Below are 15,995 nucleotides of genomic sequence, written 5' to 3'. Positions count from 1 at the left end.
AGGTAAGTGTCAACAAAACTCTGTAGAATCAAGATTTTCTTCCCCTACATCTCCCCATCTAAGACAAGTGATTGATTAGTTAGTGAAAACTGTGAATAAATTTAGATTTGGTCTTGCAAACAACCTGAGCTGAAAGAAATTTGTTGAATCAAAAGTATCTGCTTTAATGTCAACAATTGTGGTCTGCTTATGAAGTCTTCATGAATTTTCTTCACAGCTAAAATTAACCTAATTCTGAGGTCAAAACATCATTAATTGCATTAATATTTGGAGGAAACATCATTAATATATTCATAAATTTTCCTTCATTTTTTTAAAATTGTTCTGTATTTCCTGCTATTTGCTAAGTACTCTGTCCCATGTTAGTTGTTAAAACAACAGCAACAACAAATATAATACACCCTAGTTTCTACTGGAAGCCTGGAACTTATTTACAAAATGCCTTGTGGGTTCCCCTTCACCTGGGTATATATTGAAATAGGATTAGATATTGAGATCTCTGTATTATAAAGTGTACTTTATATATAAAATGAAGGACTGGTGATTGTTCTCTATCTCTTTCTATCTCTTTGTGTGTGTGTGTATACATACTTCATATGTATTTTCAGTAATTCTAAGGAAGAAAGTAACATTAATTGCATGGCAATCCAAAACTTGTTTTTCTTAGAATATAATAAGCTTTGTCCACTATAATGATAAACAAAACCTAAGGAAAATATCAAATATACTGTGTTGGCTTGGAGCTATGTACACCAGAAAAATGAGTTCTTCATCTTATTCCGTTCCTGTGGGTGTGAAACTATTGTAAATAAGGCCTTTACGTGAGTTTACTTTAGTGTAGGTGTGGCCCATCTGTATCAGGAAGCGTCTTCATCCTACTCCTGAAAGCATTATAGAGAAGGTCACAGAGAGAGAAGCCAGAAGGAGCAGTCAGAAGCTGGAAGTCAACAGAACCCAGAAGAGCCAGGAGATGCCACCATGCACATTGCCATGTGACCGAAAACCCAAGAACAAAGGATCAGCAGCAGCCAGACCCTGAATGTCCAAGTCTCCTGGGAGAAAGCATCTCCTTGATGACACCTTGATTGTGGGTTCCTCTTAGCCTCAAAACTGTGAGCCAATAAATTCCCATTGTTTAAGCCAACTCATTGTATGGTATTTGTTTTAATAGCCAGGAAACTAAAGCCTATGCCAATTTATTCCTCAAAAGAATCAGTATTAAGCAAATAAGAAATATATTTCTCAATGGTGGGATATGACCCTCTCTTGTGCTGACTTACTCTAAACTAGTAATACTAAAAAGTGGTCCCAAGATTATGATTAGTTCATGTGGTCCTATAACAAGTGGTCACTGGTAATATTAGCAGTTATAATCATTTATTCTAGAAGTAGTAATTTTTGTATGACATGAAACAGATGTTCTCTCACAGGTGGGAGAACTTTTTCTTCCATTAATTTATTGTATGTTGGCAAATAGAAGTGAATAGTGAAGGTCTTTAATTTCTTCACAGTAATTCTGGGTTGAAAGTAATAATTGTTCAAACACTGGCTTAATAGCCTGGGAGCATTGTATTTGAAATCTAAAATGTATTCTGTCTGATTCTCTTGGTGACAAACTACACAAGCTGCAGGGTTTATATGTCAAAGTCTGTTCAACTCGGCCTTATATCTCTATTAATGTGAAGTGCACAGTATTTTAGATCTCGTATATATTGTCAAGCCTGATTAGATATGTTCTTTGTTACCTATTTAAATAAAAGGGAGTATCAGAGAGAAAAGTAACTTTCCCAAAGTCACATACCCGGAACATGCTGGGTCTCAGACGGCACTAGAGTACATCAGCCAGGTTGCAAAGACCAAGTTCTTTCCACTACACCACGTCCCTCTACTTTTCTTAGCCAAAAAAAGACTTGCCCCAGTCTAAGCACAAAGAAAAGGTCTGACACATAGGTTATGAAGGAAAATAAAATACAGTCATCACTTATAGCAACTGGAATGTTCAATAAAAGTCACTGATATTTAGCATGATTTCACTGGCACCCACAGGCAATGATATTTGAAATTGAAAATGCTATACTGAATTTGCCACTCCCAATCATCCCACTGAAAACCATGAAAGACTCCAGTGGTATTATTAGGAGAATACTTGCCATATGGCTATCCCTTGGAAAATGAATGTAAAAGTACTTCTGAGTTAATTTTCTATTTTATTTTAAGCATAATGACCTAGAAGTAACCAAAGTATAGTTCTTTTGTACTTTCTTGAAATTCCATTAAAGTAATCAAGTGAATACACTTTTGAAGAAAAATGAAGAAAAAATCAATACGCAATAGAAGAATGATGAATATTTCTCTCTTATATACCTCTCTTGGCTTTATAATCCGCATACTTTTCTCAACATTAAGTCCATGCAGTTGAAGCTGTGACTCAATAGCATACTGGAAAAGAAGCATAATTTATTAAATCAAGCCCAGCACACAAAAGTACATTGAAATCACAACTCTGAAAACAATAACATAACGATATAAGTATATTGTCATATTAAATCCAAGGTCAAGGTTAAAAGTGACTAAACATAACACAGAAGAATTGCTTCATATAGTTTACATGTGGAAATCTAAACACTCTTTGAAACACTAAATGTTGGAAATGGATGGAAATTTAGGGGCCTCTAGACTTTAAGAGTTATTAGAGACTTTAAAATAAGATATTAAAATACTCCTTAAGTCAAAACCAGAGTTTATAAAATGACCAAAGTGTGTAGTATAGATTTGCTATACCTGAACATAGAGTGGATATAGAAATGGCTTAACTCTAGGAAGAATAAGGCAAGCTCATCAAAAAGAGTTCATTTCACTGAGAGTACAAGATACACATGGGGAACAAGCAATTATAGGAACCCTGAACGTTTTCTAGATAACAGGGTTTTGCTCCTTTTTAGCAAAAAAAGTCTATTGATTTGGATATAATTAAGTACCCTAAAATTACTCAAGACGTGGATTAGCATAGTTAGCAGTGATAATATAAATGCAAAAATCAAGTTTTAGCACTAAAACTGAAATTGGCAACATACTTTTATCTGTGCCTGTCTGAAAAAAATTAAATTTCTTTTATAAACTGAATTGCTGATAAAATAGTATGATTTTTTAGTAGCAAAAAACATTTTTAAGGTTTAATAGTTATTATACTAGAATGCTATGAAAACAAAGGGACAAATAAAATTTATTCTCCTATTGTATGTAGATAAAGAGTTGAACACTGGGGTTTGTATTGATTTGATTTCATAAAACAAAACAGCAACTAGAATTAATCAAATGTTTTTAACTGAACTTGATTTAGACCAGTGGTTTGCTTAATGTCTTTACAAAGACTAATAAATCAATTTTCCTATTCAATTTTATCCTCCCTTAGTACATGTTTTACTTGAACAAAAGAAATAAGCTACAATCCATAAAAAATGCCTAAATCAAAGGCATTTGACAGATTTTTTTTTTATTGTAAGTTTACTTTAGAAAAGACTATTGAGTAAACATGCAAGTCAGGCAAATGCTATGCTCCTCTAGGAAGAGTAGAAAAAATATAAATACAATTCAAAGAAATCCTTACATGATCTGATGGGAAGGCTTTAGCTTCTAGAAGGATTTTATACCGTTTTGGTGTAGGCTTAAAAAATGATAACTGCAATGAAATGGATTTATTGAAAAAAGCATTAATGCATAATTTATACATTTGTTCATTTTATACCAAACTTTCATTTTGTAATCTCCAGTACTTATAGGCATTAATTACTTAATACCTAAGATGTCTGACAGGAGTGCCTTTCTGATTAGCCATGTTTCCTGTGAATTATAAAGAGGGAGAAAATATTGACTCATTAATGAAAAAGCAAACCTGAGGGAAAATATATGTATCAGATAAACACAAATTCTCAAATCTTACTTAAATTTTAATTGCAATATTATCTTCCCAAAGTATATTGGTAATTTCAGACTGAAATATCATGTTCTATGTATGTCATTTTTATATTGATGTGCCTTGCACTGACCATTGGGTTTCCATTACATAAGGTTTCCACTTTTCTTAAAAATGTTATCTGATTTCTTTTTAGGTTCAATTGAAAATACTTTATCCCTAACATGAAACAATTGTCATTTCCAGAGCCACGATGGACAAGTAGCTTATTGTTCGGTGGGGCCTGTTAATTTCTCCAGGTAGTTTCCAGAGAATGAGAAGGACATTATCAATCCAAATTATAGTTGTTGTTAAATGGGGGCTGATGATGGCCCAGGGTGCTAAAGGAGTTTTCACATATGATCACATTAAATCTTTATGCAGACCTATGAGTTAGGTATTATTGCCCTCAATTTTTACAGAGGAGAAAATTCAGACTTAGAGAAGCCAAATAGTTTGCCGAACATCCAACAGGCATTAAGTAACTTAGCTGGGAGTCAAACCCAGGTGTGGATGAATTTAAAAACTATGCTGTTTTCCACCATAGTTGCAAATAGTCTGCAAGCATTTTCTTCTGGAATATTTAATAATCATTTCTCCCTTTTATTCAAATAAAATGTCAATATCTTCAATGTGTCACTTACTCTTGTAGACATGTTTCTAAAACATACTTAGAAATGACTTCAAAATTTTTCAAAGCATCAAGCATTTACCATAGATACTATATTCCAAATCAAGAATATATTTGATATTTTAAGATATACATTTTACTGAGTATTTAGAATATAATACACACCTGAAGCACAATACCATATTTAAGGGACTCAATCTGTTTTCTCCATATTAGTTTCTCCATATTAGTTTTATTTTCCAATTCTTTTTTAACCCATCTCCAAAAAATTAATCCACAAAATCATACTGATCCATGATCTCACTCCAGTAAGGTCAGCATTTTAGAAAGTTTCTTTCTGAAAAGCTTAATGCTTTGCTAGCATTTGTACATCATTGTTTTTTTCTATATTCATGAGCAGTTCCCTTTCACCAACTAAGACTCTTGTTCCTTATGTTTTGAGATAAGAACTGTTCATTATTCTAAACCTCTTTGTGAGAGTCAGTTCTCCCATGATTATGAAGAAGCCATTATATCATGATCCAGCATTTACTGGTAAGAATGAAAATAACCTCACCACTCATTTTTAAATAAGCAAATCACCAAATACTCATGAATTAAAGATAGAAAAACATCAGAGTCTGTAAATGAGTGTACTAAACATTGGTGGGAAGGGTAGCTTACCAGTAGAAGATGTAGATTAACAGTCAACCCATTCATTAGGGCTATTTCTTTCTCATTGGCTCCTGCAAAGTAATCATATGATAATTCAGATTTTTCTATTAGTTCTGAAACAGTGTTATAAAAGATACTTGGGAAAACAAGTTAGAGAGACTTCACTCAGTCATACATAATACATTTAGAGATAAGGGAATATTTGATGTGTCATCACAAATAAATGGAAGTTTTCCCATTTGACTCATTTTATCAAATAGTATCTGGATTCAAATGTGCACAGCTAGCTCAATGTTACATTTCCTTTCTGGTGTAGTAAAAAGAACAAAAATAATGAAGCATTTGCTTTTTCCTATAACCTAAAAGTGATTTATCCTATTATCAGCTGGTTTGCCAAATTCCCCAGCAGAACATATTTGTGGTAACTATCTCCACAAGAAATCTAAAATGATATTAAGGTCAATCACATTTTTAAAGCCAGTTTTTTATAATGTCAAATTAAAATGCACCTTTAGTAAAAAGAGGGCTACTTTGCCAAACATAATTCACTAATACTACAGTGAAATAATAGTTTACAAGACAAAGGTCTAGAAACCCAAATACAAAGAACTAAATAGCTTTGGGGTTTATGCCTACAAGCTGAGATATAAGAAACTTAGCATAGATATGTATTGTAGCTACAACATAATCACAATCAGATCTTATTTCTATTAATGAGGATTTAGGTACTAGAAACAAACACAGGGACTGAGAATACACTGGATACTTAAAACAAGGAAGGCTTTATTGTTGTCATTATGCTCTGAGTTCTTGAGTTCTGACGATGACTCTTAAAGGCAATTAGACCTGTGTATAGAATGATGCCTCTTTACCATCACTGCGGAAAAGCACATTATGTGTCTTAATGCTTCTAAGGCTGTGCTTAGGTTTTGGAGAAAAGCTATAGTACAACTCCAATGTTGTGTATCCAAAGAAATTTTTCTGATATAACCATTTTAAAGAATAGACAGCAGGTGGAATAATAAAATGAATAGATTTGGGCATAAGTTCACTTGAAGGGAGGACGTTGGAAACAGGTATATAATTTAGGAATATATATCTCAGCATAGCAATTTAAGGGAGGTCTATATCTTCATGTAGTCAAGGAAAACTTGTTGCATTTGCCTTCTCCATTTTATGGGAGACATTGATGTTACAAATTAAATCATGTCCCCCACAAAGACATGTTCAAGTCCTAACCTCCAGTACTGTGGGTGTGAACTCATTTGTAAACAGGATCTTCAAAGATCCTATTAAGATAAGGCAAAACTGAATCAGGGTGGGTCTTTATCTATTACGACTAGAGTCCTTGTAAGCAGAGGAGATTTGGATACAGGATGGGAGTGAGTGGGAGATGGAAGGACACAGATGGCCATGTAATGGAGGCGGAGACTGAGTTATGGATTGCCAGCAAGCCACTGGAAAACCGCAGACTGCAAAAAAAGCATAATCTTTTGACATCCTGACTTTGGACTTCTGGCCACCAAAATTGTGAAACAATAAATTTTTGTTGTTTAAGCCAATATGTCGGTGTTACTTGCTACAGCAGCCTGGCAAACTTATACAGTCGGTGAACAAGTGGTGCATATTAAGAAATTATTCCTGGTCATTGTAACATGAATTCCTAAAGTCAAGGAGCAATGAGAACAATCTCATTCTACATTTCTAGTACTAAATAAACTTTCTTCTAGACAGTCTAGAGAGTTATGAATGCAATAAGCTTGTGTTGTATACAGTGGCATATACCTATTCCTACAGTATGGAAATACTTCTGAAATATGGTTAACCAAACATTCCACTAGCTTTAGTATAAATGTTTCTCCACATTATGGTGTGAGGTTTTACTATTATTTCAAGAACAAGACTTTTATCTAAGATATATAATATGATAGATCCTTAACTCAATGTTTGCTTTTGACATACACCTTTTCTGGAACTGAACATTATTCCCCTCAAAAAGCAGAGAGTGGAAGGAGGAAAGAAAGTACAAGGAGCATAGAAAGGGGAGTTAATAGAAAGAGAAGGAATTGAGTGAGGAGAACAAAATAGTAGAAGAAAAGAAGAAAACATGAGTTACCACAAAAGAAAACAAAAAATAGGAGATAGGGATAAGTGAGCCTTTTTTATACAGACTCAGACATTCCAGTTTTGCTTAAACATTACATTTTGATTAAAATAATTATAGATTGCTGGGAAATGTTATATCTCCAAACAGTACAAAGTGCTCATTTTGGATCATCTAAAATTACCCTTGCATGGGAGATGATGAACCTACATAGATGGCATAGACCCCACTCATCTCCAGCCCCACTCCCCATCCAGATCTGCTGGGCTGAATTAATCTGGTCACACAGTTGACAATGTGCTATCCTCACCTCAATTTCAATGGCATTCTCACACTTGGATCAATTCTTAGTAAATAACCCCTCAATGACTTGAATAATTTGTCTACCCACACACACTATCTCAACTTCAACCACTTTAAATTAAATTCAACAAAGCACTTTACAAAATGTACCCTCACCTGCTGTTGAATTCTGTCCAAAAACAAGGTCATTGTATTTAACATGTGCTCATGTATACAAGTATATCTGAGATGGTGCTAATATTAAAGTTTCAGTCCATTAACAGAAATGTGAAGTCTATATATAATCTCTAAAGGCACTAAAGAATTAAGCATTCTTAACATGTCAAAAAGCTACAAATCAGACTGATTTCATGTATTTCAAAAGAAATTTTCCCTAATTGACCCATCTCCTTTGGTTCAAATTATATTTCTGAAAACAATACTGTTTTTCTAACATAGTTCAATATCATCAGCGTTCCACAATAACTTCTTAAAAAAAAAAATTGAAATTCTTTCAAATTTGCATTTCTTTGTTCCTTTTTTTGTTTCTTAACAGCTTTCTTTGAATTAATATGGAAACATCAAGAACTAAAAGTATTTGGGGGGGGGGGGAGATTTTTTAAAAGCTTCCAGAAAACTTATCAGAATTTGAAAGAATCTTTACTTTAGAAGACCATCTACAACTGACTGAAATAAATGCCAAGATTCAAATTGGGACCTCATCTACAGAATCACTTCACTTGAGATGAACATAAGCCAGTGCTCTCATTTGAAGAGTGTTTTCTTGTTTATTATTTACTTACTTGATTTATTTAATTATTGGACATCATATTTGCTTTACCAGAAATTGAAGCTTAGTTAAATACAAGCACTGGCTTCTTGCCTCAATACCAGGCAAACTAACACTTTTTGAGCCTTTATTGCATTCCCTTATTATGGGACTAAGTATGTGACTTGTGTCTTCACAGCAATCCAATGAGTCATTTATTCTGATTTTCCCCTTTTTATCAATGAGGAAACCAAGGCCCAAAGAGATCAACTAACTTGTGCAAAGTCTTACAGACAGGAAGTAGAAGACAAAATCTTACCCTCTTTTAGAAAAGAGGAAAATCTTTGTTCATGATTGTAACTGAGAAGTTAGGATTTAAGGACTGATTACAATTACTGAATCATTATATACATATTCCTTTTTACTTTCTGGTATATTAGCAGAGTGAAATACCTGAAACCTGAACTGTAATCCAGCTGCCTTGATCTCTGATAATGATTTATAGCCTTTATCTTGTGCCCTTGTGATTGTAAAAACCTTGTGACTAACTTTCACTTGTACCCATTTATCCAGTTTTTGGATTTTAAGGTCTTACGATCGCTAATGTTTATTAATGAAGGGTCTTGGGTCAGCCCAGAACTAGCTCACCCCAAGTCCAAAGTCATCTTGATAATCAAAGCTGGATCTAACCAAAATGGGCCCGCCTGACTGTGCAGTAGTTTAGCCTTTAACCTAAAGTCACCTATACCTCACTAGAATACTAAAAATCAGGCCCATCATCATACTAAAGCCACCATTTTCTTACATACATTCTGTAACTAAGCATGTAATCAATCTGCACATGCTCAATAATTGGATCACTTCTAATTACATCATCTGGAGCCATTGTACTCATTGTCCTAAAACCTGCCCTTTTTTTTTTTTTTCTTTTTTGATTTTTTTTAATTGAATAAATTTTATTTTGAAATAAATTCAATCTTACAGGAACAGTTGCAAAAACAGTACAAACCCCATACATAGAACTCCATCATACCCCAACCCCCTCCCCCAACACCCTGATCCATCACTTTTAAGATCCTGTCACACCACCGTCTCTTTCTTTCCCTCCCTTTCTTCATCCCTCCCTCCCTCCTTATCATCCATCATCTATTGCTCTGTCCTCTGAACATATGAGAGCAAGCTGCACATATCTTTGAACAAATAATATAATTCACATATACATTTCCCATGGACAAGAACATTCTTTTATGCAATCTCATTAAGCACAGCTAAGAAGTTCAAGGAATTCAACATTGATATAAAGCTTACATTCTATATTTCCTTTGTTTTTTCCTGTATCCCATCTGTGTCCCTTTAAGCCTCCTCTCCTCCATCCTCAGATCCCATCCAGGATCATCCTTGGCATTTAATTGTCATCTATTTAGACTGTCTTTTTTTTTTTTCAATTGTGGAAACATATATATAGCCTAAATCTTCCCATTCCACCCCCTCCCTAGCATTCCATTAGTGGGATTAATCATATTTAGAATGTTGCAATGCTATCACCTTCCCACCATCCATTTCTAGATGTTTCCTTCACCCCAAACAGAAACCCTACTCTCATTTCTTAACTCCTCATTGCCCCTTCCCCCACTTCTCAGAACCCCTACTCTACTTTTCATCTCTATGGTCATATTCTCTGATACTTTCTTTGTGTTTACTGTGGGGCTTAAATTTAACAACTTAAATCTATAACAATCTTGTCTTTCTTTGATACCAACTTAACTTCCATATGACACATAAACTATGTTCCTGTACTCCTCCATTCCCCCACCTTTATGTAGTTCTTGTCAAAAATTACATATTTTACATTGAGTCCAAAACCACTGATTTATCATTACAGTTCATGTATTTTAGATCTTGTAGGAAGTAAATAGTGGAGTCACAAATAAAAAATACAGTAGTATTGGTATTCATATTTACCATGTGATTTTTACCAGAAATCTTTATTTCTTCATGTAGTTTCAGTCAATTGTTTCGTGTCCCTTCCTTTCAGCCTGCACAACTTCCTTTAGCATTTCTTATAGGACTGATTACTGGTGATGAAGTCCCTCAGCTTTTGATTATCCGGGAATGTTTTCATCTCTCCCTCATTTTTATCCTCCAGGTGTTTGTGACTTCTCCAAGTCTCTGATAGTTATTGACTTCTATTTGTATTCCATTATGGTCAGAGAATATGCTTTGAATAAATTCATTTTTATTTTATTTTATTTTATTGAGGCTTGTTTTTATGTCCCAGCATATGGTCCATTCTGGAGAAAGATCCGTGATCACTAGAGAAGAATGTGTGTCCCGGTAACCTGGGATGTTATATTCTATATATGTTGGTTAAAATTCTCTCTCTCTCTCTCTCTCTCTCTCTCTCTCTCTCTCTCTCTCTCTCTCTCTTTTCTTTGTTTCTCTGTAGGTAGGGCTCCCTTTAGTATCTGAAGTAGGGCAGGTTTTTTATTAGCAAAATCTTTCAGCATTCGTTTGTGAAAAATTTAAGCTCTCCCTCAAATTTGAAGGAGAGTTTTGCTGGATAAAGTATTCTTGGTTGCAAATTTGTCTCTCTCAGAATTTTAGATATGTCATGCCACTGCCTTCTCGCGTCCATGGTGGCCGCTGAGTAGTCACTACTTAGTCTTATGTTGTTTCCTTTGTATGTGGTGAATTGCTTTTCTCTTGCTGCTTTCAGAACTTGCTCCTTCTCTTCAGTATTTGACAGTCTGATCAGAATATGTCTTGGAGTGGGTTTGTTTGGTTTTATTCTATTTGGAGTTCGCTGGGCATTCATGTTTTGTGTATTTATATTGTGTAGAAGGTTGGGAAGTTTTCCTCAACAATTTCTTTGAATACTCTGTCTAGACCTTTACCCTTCTCTTCCCCTTCTGGGACACCAATGAGTCTTAAATTTGGAAGTTTCATTTTTTCTATCATATCCCTGAGATCCATTTCAATTTTTTCAATTTTTTTCCCTATTCTTTCTTTTGTTCTTTCGTTTTCTGTTCTGTCGTCCTCAGGGAGGCTGAGTTGTTGTTCAACTTCCTCTAATCTTGTATTATGAGTATTCAGAGTCTTTTTAATTTGGCCTACAGTTTCTTTAAATTCAATAAGATTTTCTATTTTTTTTATTTACTCTTGCAATATCTTCTTTATGCTCTTCTATGGTCTTCTTTATGTCTTTATATCCTGTGCCATGTTCTTCTGCATGTCCTTTATATCCCATGCCATGCTCTTGTTGCCTGTCTGTAGTTCTTTGATTAATTGCGCCAAGTACTGTGTGTCTTCTGATCTTCTGATTTGGGTGTTTGGGTTCAGGTTCTCCATATTGTCTGGTTTTATCATATGGTTTAAGATTTTCTGTTGTTTTTGGCCTCTTGGCATTTGCTTTACTTGATCTTTAATTTGTCATAATTGCAGCTTGGTGGCATACACTTTAACTAACCAGCAGATGGCATCTGTGAATCACCTATTCCCCTCAAGTCAGTTCTCCTGAACTTTGTGGTGTGTGGGCATCTGCTTCTTGTGGGGTCCAATTGGTGCACTTAATTTGGGTGTGTTGTAGGTGCTGTCCACCCCGAATGAGGGGCCTGCGTCTGAGAGGTTAGAGAGGAAGGGCAGCTTCAATAATCAAACCTCCCAGGTGTTCCTGGAGATTTAAGGCTGTTCTCTGCCGCTGACCCAAAAGTCCTTGGTATTGGCGTAGATTCCCTGAGATTTCTGAGTGGTTTCCCCTTCCCTGCTGTGCTCTTCCAGGACCTCTGCTGAGGGAAGGAGGGCCGTGCCACATCACAAGTGCACGCTGGCCTCCAGGGAAGCCCTGGGTCGCTGGGCCATGCAGGGGTGCTCTCAGCCCGCTTCAAAGATGGTTGAATGGGACGCGTTAACTTCCCCCTTTCCACACAGCTCCACCCTCCCAGCTCCGGGACAATCAGCCGTGAGTGTATTAAAGGCCACTGTCCACAGCTGATATTGTGGCATGTGTGTGGTACCACAGGAAAGACTCCCTGTCACTCTGGGTTTCTTGGCATGGCTCTGTGCTGTGGGTTTGGCCCCGGGCAGGAGTGCCCCCGCCTGCCAGGGAGATGGCTGAAAGTCGTGCATTTTTTTTTTCTCCTTTTGGCTCCCCTTTGCTCCCCTGGGCCCAAGACAGTAAGCAGTGCATGTGGGAAGGGTATCCTCCACGCCAGATACTGAGGCATTAGCCCAGCCCGCTACCCTCGTATCTGCAGCTGCTCCCGGGCTTCTTTTTTTTTTAAAGAACTAGTCTGTCTCCAAATGCCAGCCCACTGTTTCCCCACACTGCAGCGTGGCTGAGGGACTCAGCCAACTCACTCACTCGTTTCAGAATGCAGACTCTTGGTTTCACCAAATGCACGTTCCCTATGGATTTAGCAGACCTTGTCTGGCTGGTGCTACTCTGGAAGTGGTGTTCTGGGTCACTTTCTGGTTTTTATCTAGTATTTTTCATGGAGGTGTTTTTTTTTGCCCTGTCTCACCTAGTTGCCATCTTAGGTTCTCCCCTGCCCATCTTTTGATACTATAAAAGTATCAGAATTACTACAAGGGAGACAGATTTTGGACCAATAGGCCAACTGTTCTGCTTCACACCTAGCAATAAAACTTTTTCTCTTTGAAACCCCAGTATCTCAGGAATTGGTCTTCTGAGTGCACTGGGAAAAATAATCCACAACCTTGGTGGTAACAGGATTACATTTGGAAGCATTATTTACATGGTCCACATCTTTTAACTCATTACCAACTTCCCTCTGCATCTTCCTAATCCTGATGTATTACAAATATTTTGCCAAGTGAGGATGAGAGGACTCCAATTTGCTCAGAGTTTAATAGGAGGGTTAATGATAGGTTTCGTAACTGCCTTACCGAGTTCAACGTACCGAGTGTGTTTGATTAAGCCGATGCAAATATTATCAGGGTTTTGGTTGTATGGTTTGTATTTAGGCTAAGTCTGAGAACTTCACACTCTATTTTTCAGCTAGCAAGTTTCTGTGGCCTTTAGAGGTAGCTGGTGCATGACTGAGGGTTGGTAACTGTTTGGAGAGAGCTTCCAGGGATTAGTGCTTCTATAAGGGTCAACAACGTTTCATAAAGCAAATTTATCCTCAATTACAACATTTTTATAAGCTCAATGCATGTATCTAGCCCTTTGTGAATTTTATATACCCAGGGAGAAGTAGGCCTAATAATAATACTAACAATACTCTTCAGCAATTCTATTTCTAGCATCTTGATGATATGACATTAATTATAAGGGAAAGTTATTCCAAATTTTGTAGGGTTGTTGGCTCTATATGAAATGTTTTATTAATAGTCTTTCTACTCATTTGACATTGAAATTCTTTTCTATGTCTATGAATGAATATGGCTGTTCATTGTCTCTTTCTTTTTGTATCCCCGCTGACTATCAATTTGTACACATAATTTTTATTATCCTTCTGTGACTTCTTTTTTGAGAAATTTTATGATGAAATAAAGGCTGTGGTTTCAAGATTCTGGAAGATTAAATCATAGCCCAAACTACAAAATTTGTTTGTTTGCTCATGAAACATTTAGATAGCCTAGCTAGTAGCAGAAATCAATTTGACTTTTGGTGCTCTTTCCTGTAAATATCATACAATTATTTTAATGTTTTATGAGGTATATCACGTTTACTTCCAAAAAGCATATGAGGTTCGTCATAATACAATGTGAGGTAGAATGATAAAAATAGCATAATGTGCAATCTATGCAGATGAGAAACAAATTAGAAGCTATTAACATTTTTTTTTGTGGTTCAAAATCCATCAAATATTTCTCAGAACTTCCTAGCAACCCAAGCAAAAAGGGAACTTGCACAGGTTTGAAACAAACAAAATGTAAAAATAAATACATACACTCAAAAAAATACCTTTAAAAAGAATCTGTTTCCAATAAAACAAACCAGAATGAACTCATTCATTTTTCAGCTAACATATACAATTGTAGAAGTAAAGAAATTTGGTGGATAATTGTAACTGAAATTTTTTAAAAATCCGTATGAATTTTTAAAAAATATTACTCATAATTCACTTTTGCAGACACTGTCAGTTCATATTCTGTCAATTAACAAAAAAATTGATACAAATACATTCCCTAATAAAACATGAATCATAGAGAACAAAACATATATTTAACAAAATAACCAACCTTCATTTTCTGACAATATTTCAAATGAAATATGACACTGCATTTGTCATATAAAGCTTCAGACTTTTGGAAGTTGTAGTTTGTGTTCATGCCTCCAAAGCTGAATGTGCCCATTACAAGAAATAATTGTTTTATATTCCATTTTATATCTTATGAACAAACATCTCTGATTTAATTAATACAATATTTAATAACAAGAACAGAGAAAACTAAAGGAAGTTTGCCCCATCTGTGTTGTTACTTTGTGGTATATTTCCCAGACAGACCAAAATCCCTAAAGCTAGAGTTGATACATTTTCTTTTTTAAAAAGAATTTTTAAAGGAGTTTCATTCTTTCAATTTTCTAAACAAGTCTGAACATTTATCGTCCTTTTTTTTTTTCCATTTTTCCTAGTAATGATAATGAGAGGTGCTAGTTTGAAATTTCAGTGATTTTTATGTCACATGTGTATGTTTACCGAGCAAACAAAATATTTGAACATTTAATAAAGTTGCAATAGAGCTATATAAACTTCTAAATGGTCAAAGGAAATCTTTTTGCAGGGTTTATTGGCTTCATAAATAAATCTCACTAAATAATATCACCTTAGCACTTTTCTGGTCTGTATATAAACATGCTAATTCCCCTTTAGAGAATGATAAATCTTAATCACAGAATAACAGGATTAGAATGCAGTTTATGTCTCGAAAGTAAAACTAAAGAGGAAAAAAATACCCACAGCTAAAGAAAATGAATATTCTCAGGTCAGATTAATGAAGGGATTTATTTCAGGTTTTTTTTGTTGTCATTGGATACTTGAATGCCTAAAAATGAATATTGATGAAGGCATTATTAAACAACTATTTAACACACCTTTAAATGTAATCCAGGGTTAGTCAAGGAGTAAGTTCCTCCACTGGAATATATACTCCTTATTGGGCAGTGAATCATGACCCCCACAAAAGCCAAGGTGAAATCTTAACCTCTGGCCCTGGAGTGTGAGCCCATTTGTAAAACAGCATCTTTGAATATGTTAAGGTGAGTCAGGGTGTGAATGTGAGCCCATTTGCAAATAGGACCTTTGAAGTTGTTGTTAAGCTGTGGACTGTTTTATGAATAGCATCTTTCAAGATCCTATTTTCATGGGGCCAAATTGAATAAGGGTAGGCCTTAATCCATAGGAACAGAATCCTTACAAGCAAAGGAAATGCACTGCCATCCAGTCGGGAAGAGGCTGAAAGCAGAAGAAGCAGAGGAGATGGCCATGTGATGGGGGACGGCCATCCCCAGAGCACTACAGACTTTGGAGAAAGCATGGCCTTGCTGACACTTTGATTTTGGACTTCCAGTTCCAAAACCATGAGATAATGAATTGCAGTTGTGAAAACCAAAGACATTCCTCTAGATAATTCTGAA

At 35.5% G+C, this 15,995-nt stretch overlaps 1 protein-coding gene across 4 annotated transcripts in view; it reads right to left on the bottom strand.

Moving 5' to 3' along the window:
* Window positions 1-15,995, bottom strand: part of KYNU (kynureninase) — a 136,570-nt gene that overhangs the window by 87,316 nt on the left and 33,259 nt on the right. For all 4 annotated transcript variants that reach the window (XM_037849630.1, XM_037849631.1, XM_037849628.1 and 1 more), the window contains exons 5-7: window positions 5,247-5,308; window positions 3,608-3,679; window positions 2,365-2,439 (exon numbers count right to left, since the gene is read on the bottom strand). In XM_037849630.1, the coding sequence (XP_037705558.1) occupies window positions 2,365-2,439; window positions 3,608-3,679; window positions 5,247-5,308 (209 nt within the window). The remainder of the gene's footprint in view (window positions 1-2,364; window positions 2,440-3,607; window positions 3,680-5,246; window positions 5,309-15,995) is intronic.

The sequence above is a fragment of the Choloepus didactylus genome, chromosome 9 (assembly GCF_015220235.1).
Source record: "Choloepus didactylus isolate mChoDid1 chromosome 9, mChoDid1.pri, whole genome shotgun sequence".
In the NCBI taxonomy this organism is placed as follows: Eukaryota; Metazoa; Chordata; class Mammalia; order Pilosa; family Megalonychidae; genus Choloepus; species Choloepus didactylus.
This window is presented reverse-complemented; position numbering and strand designations above follow the sequence as displayed.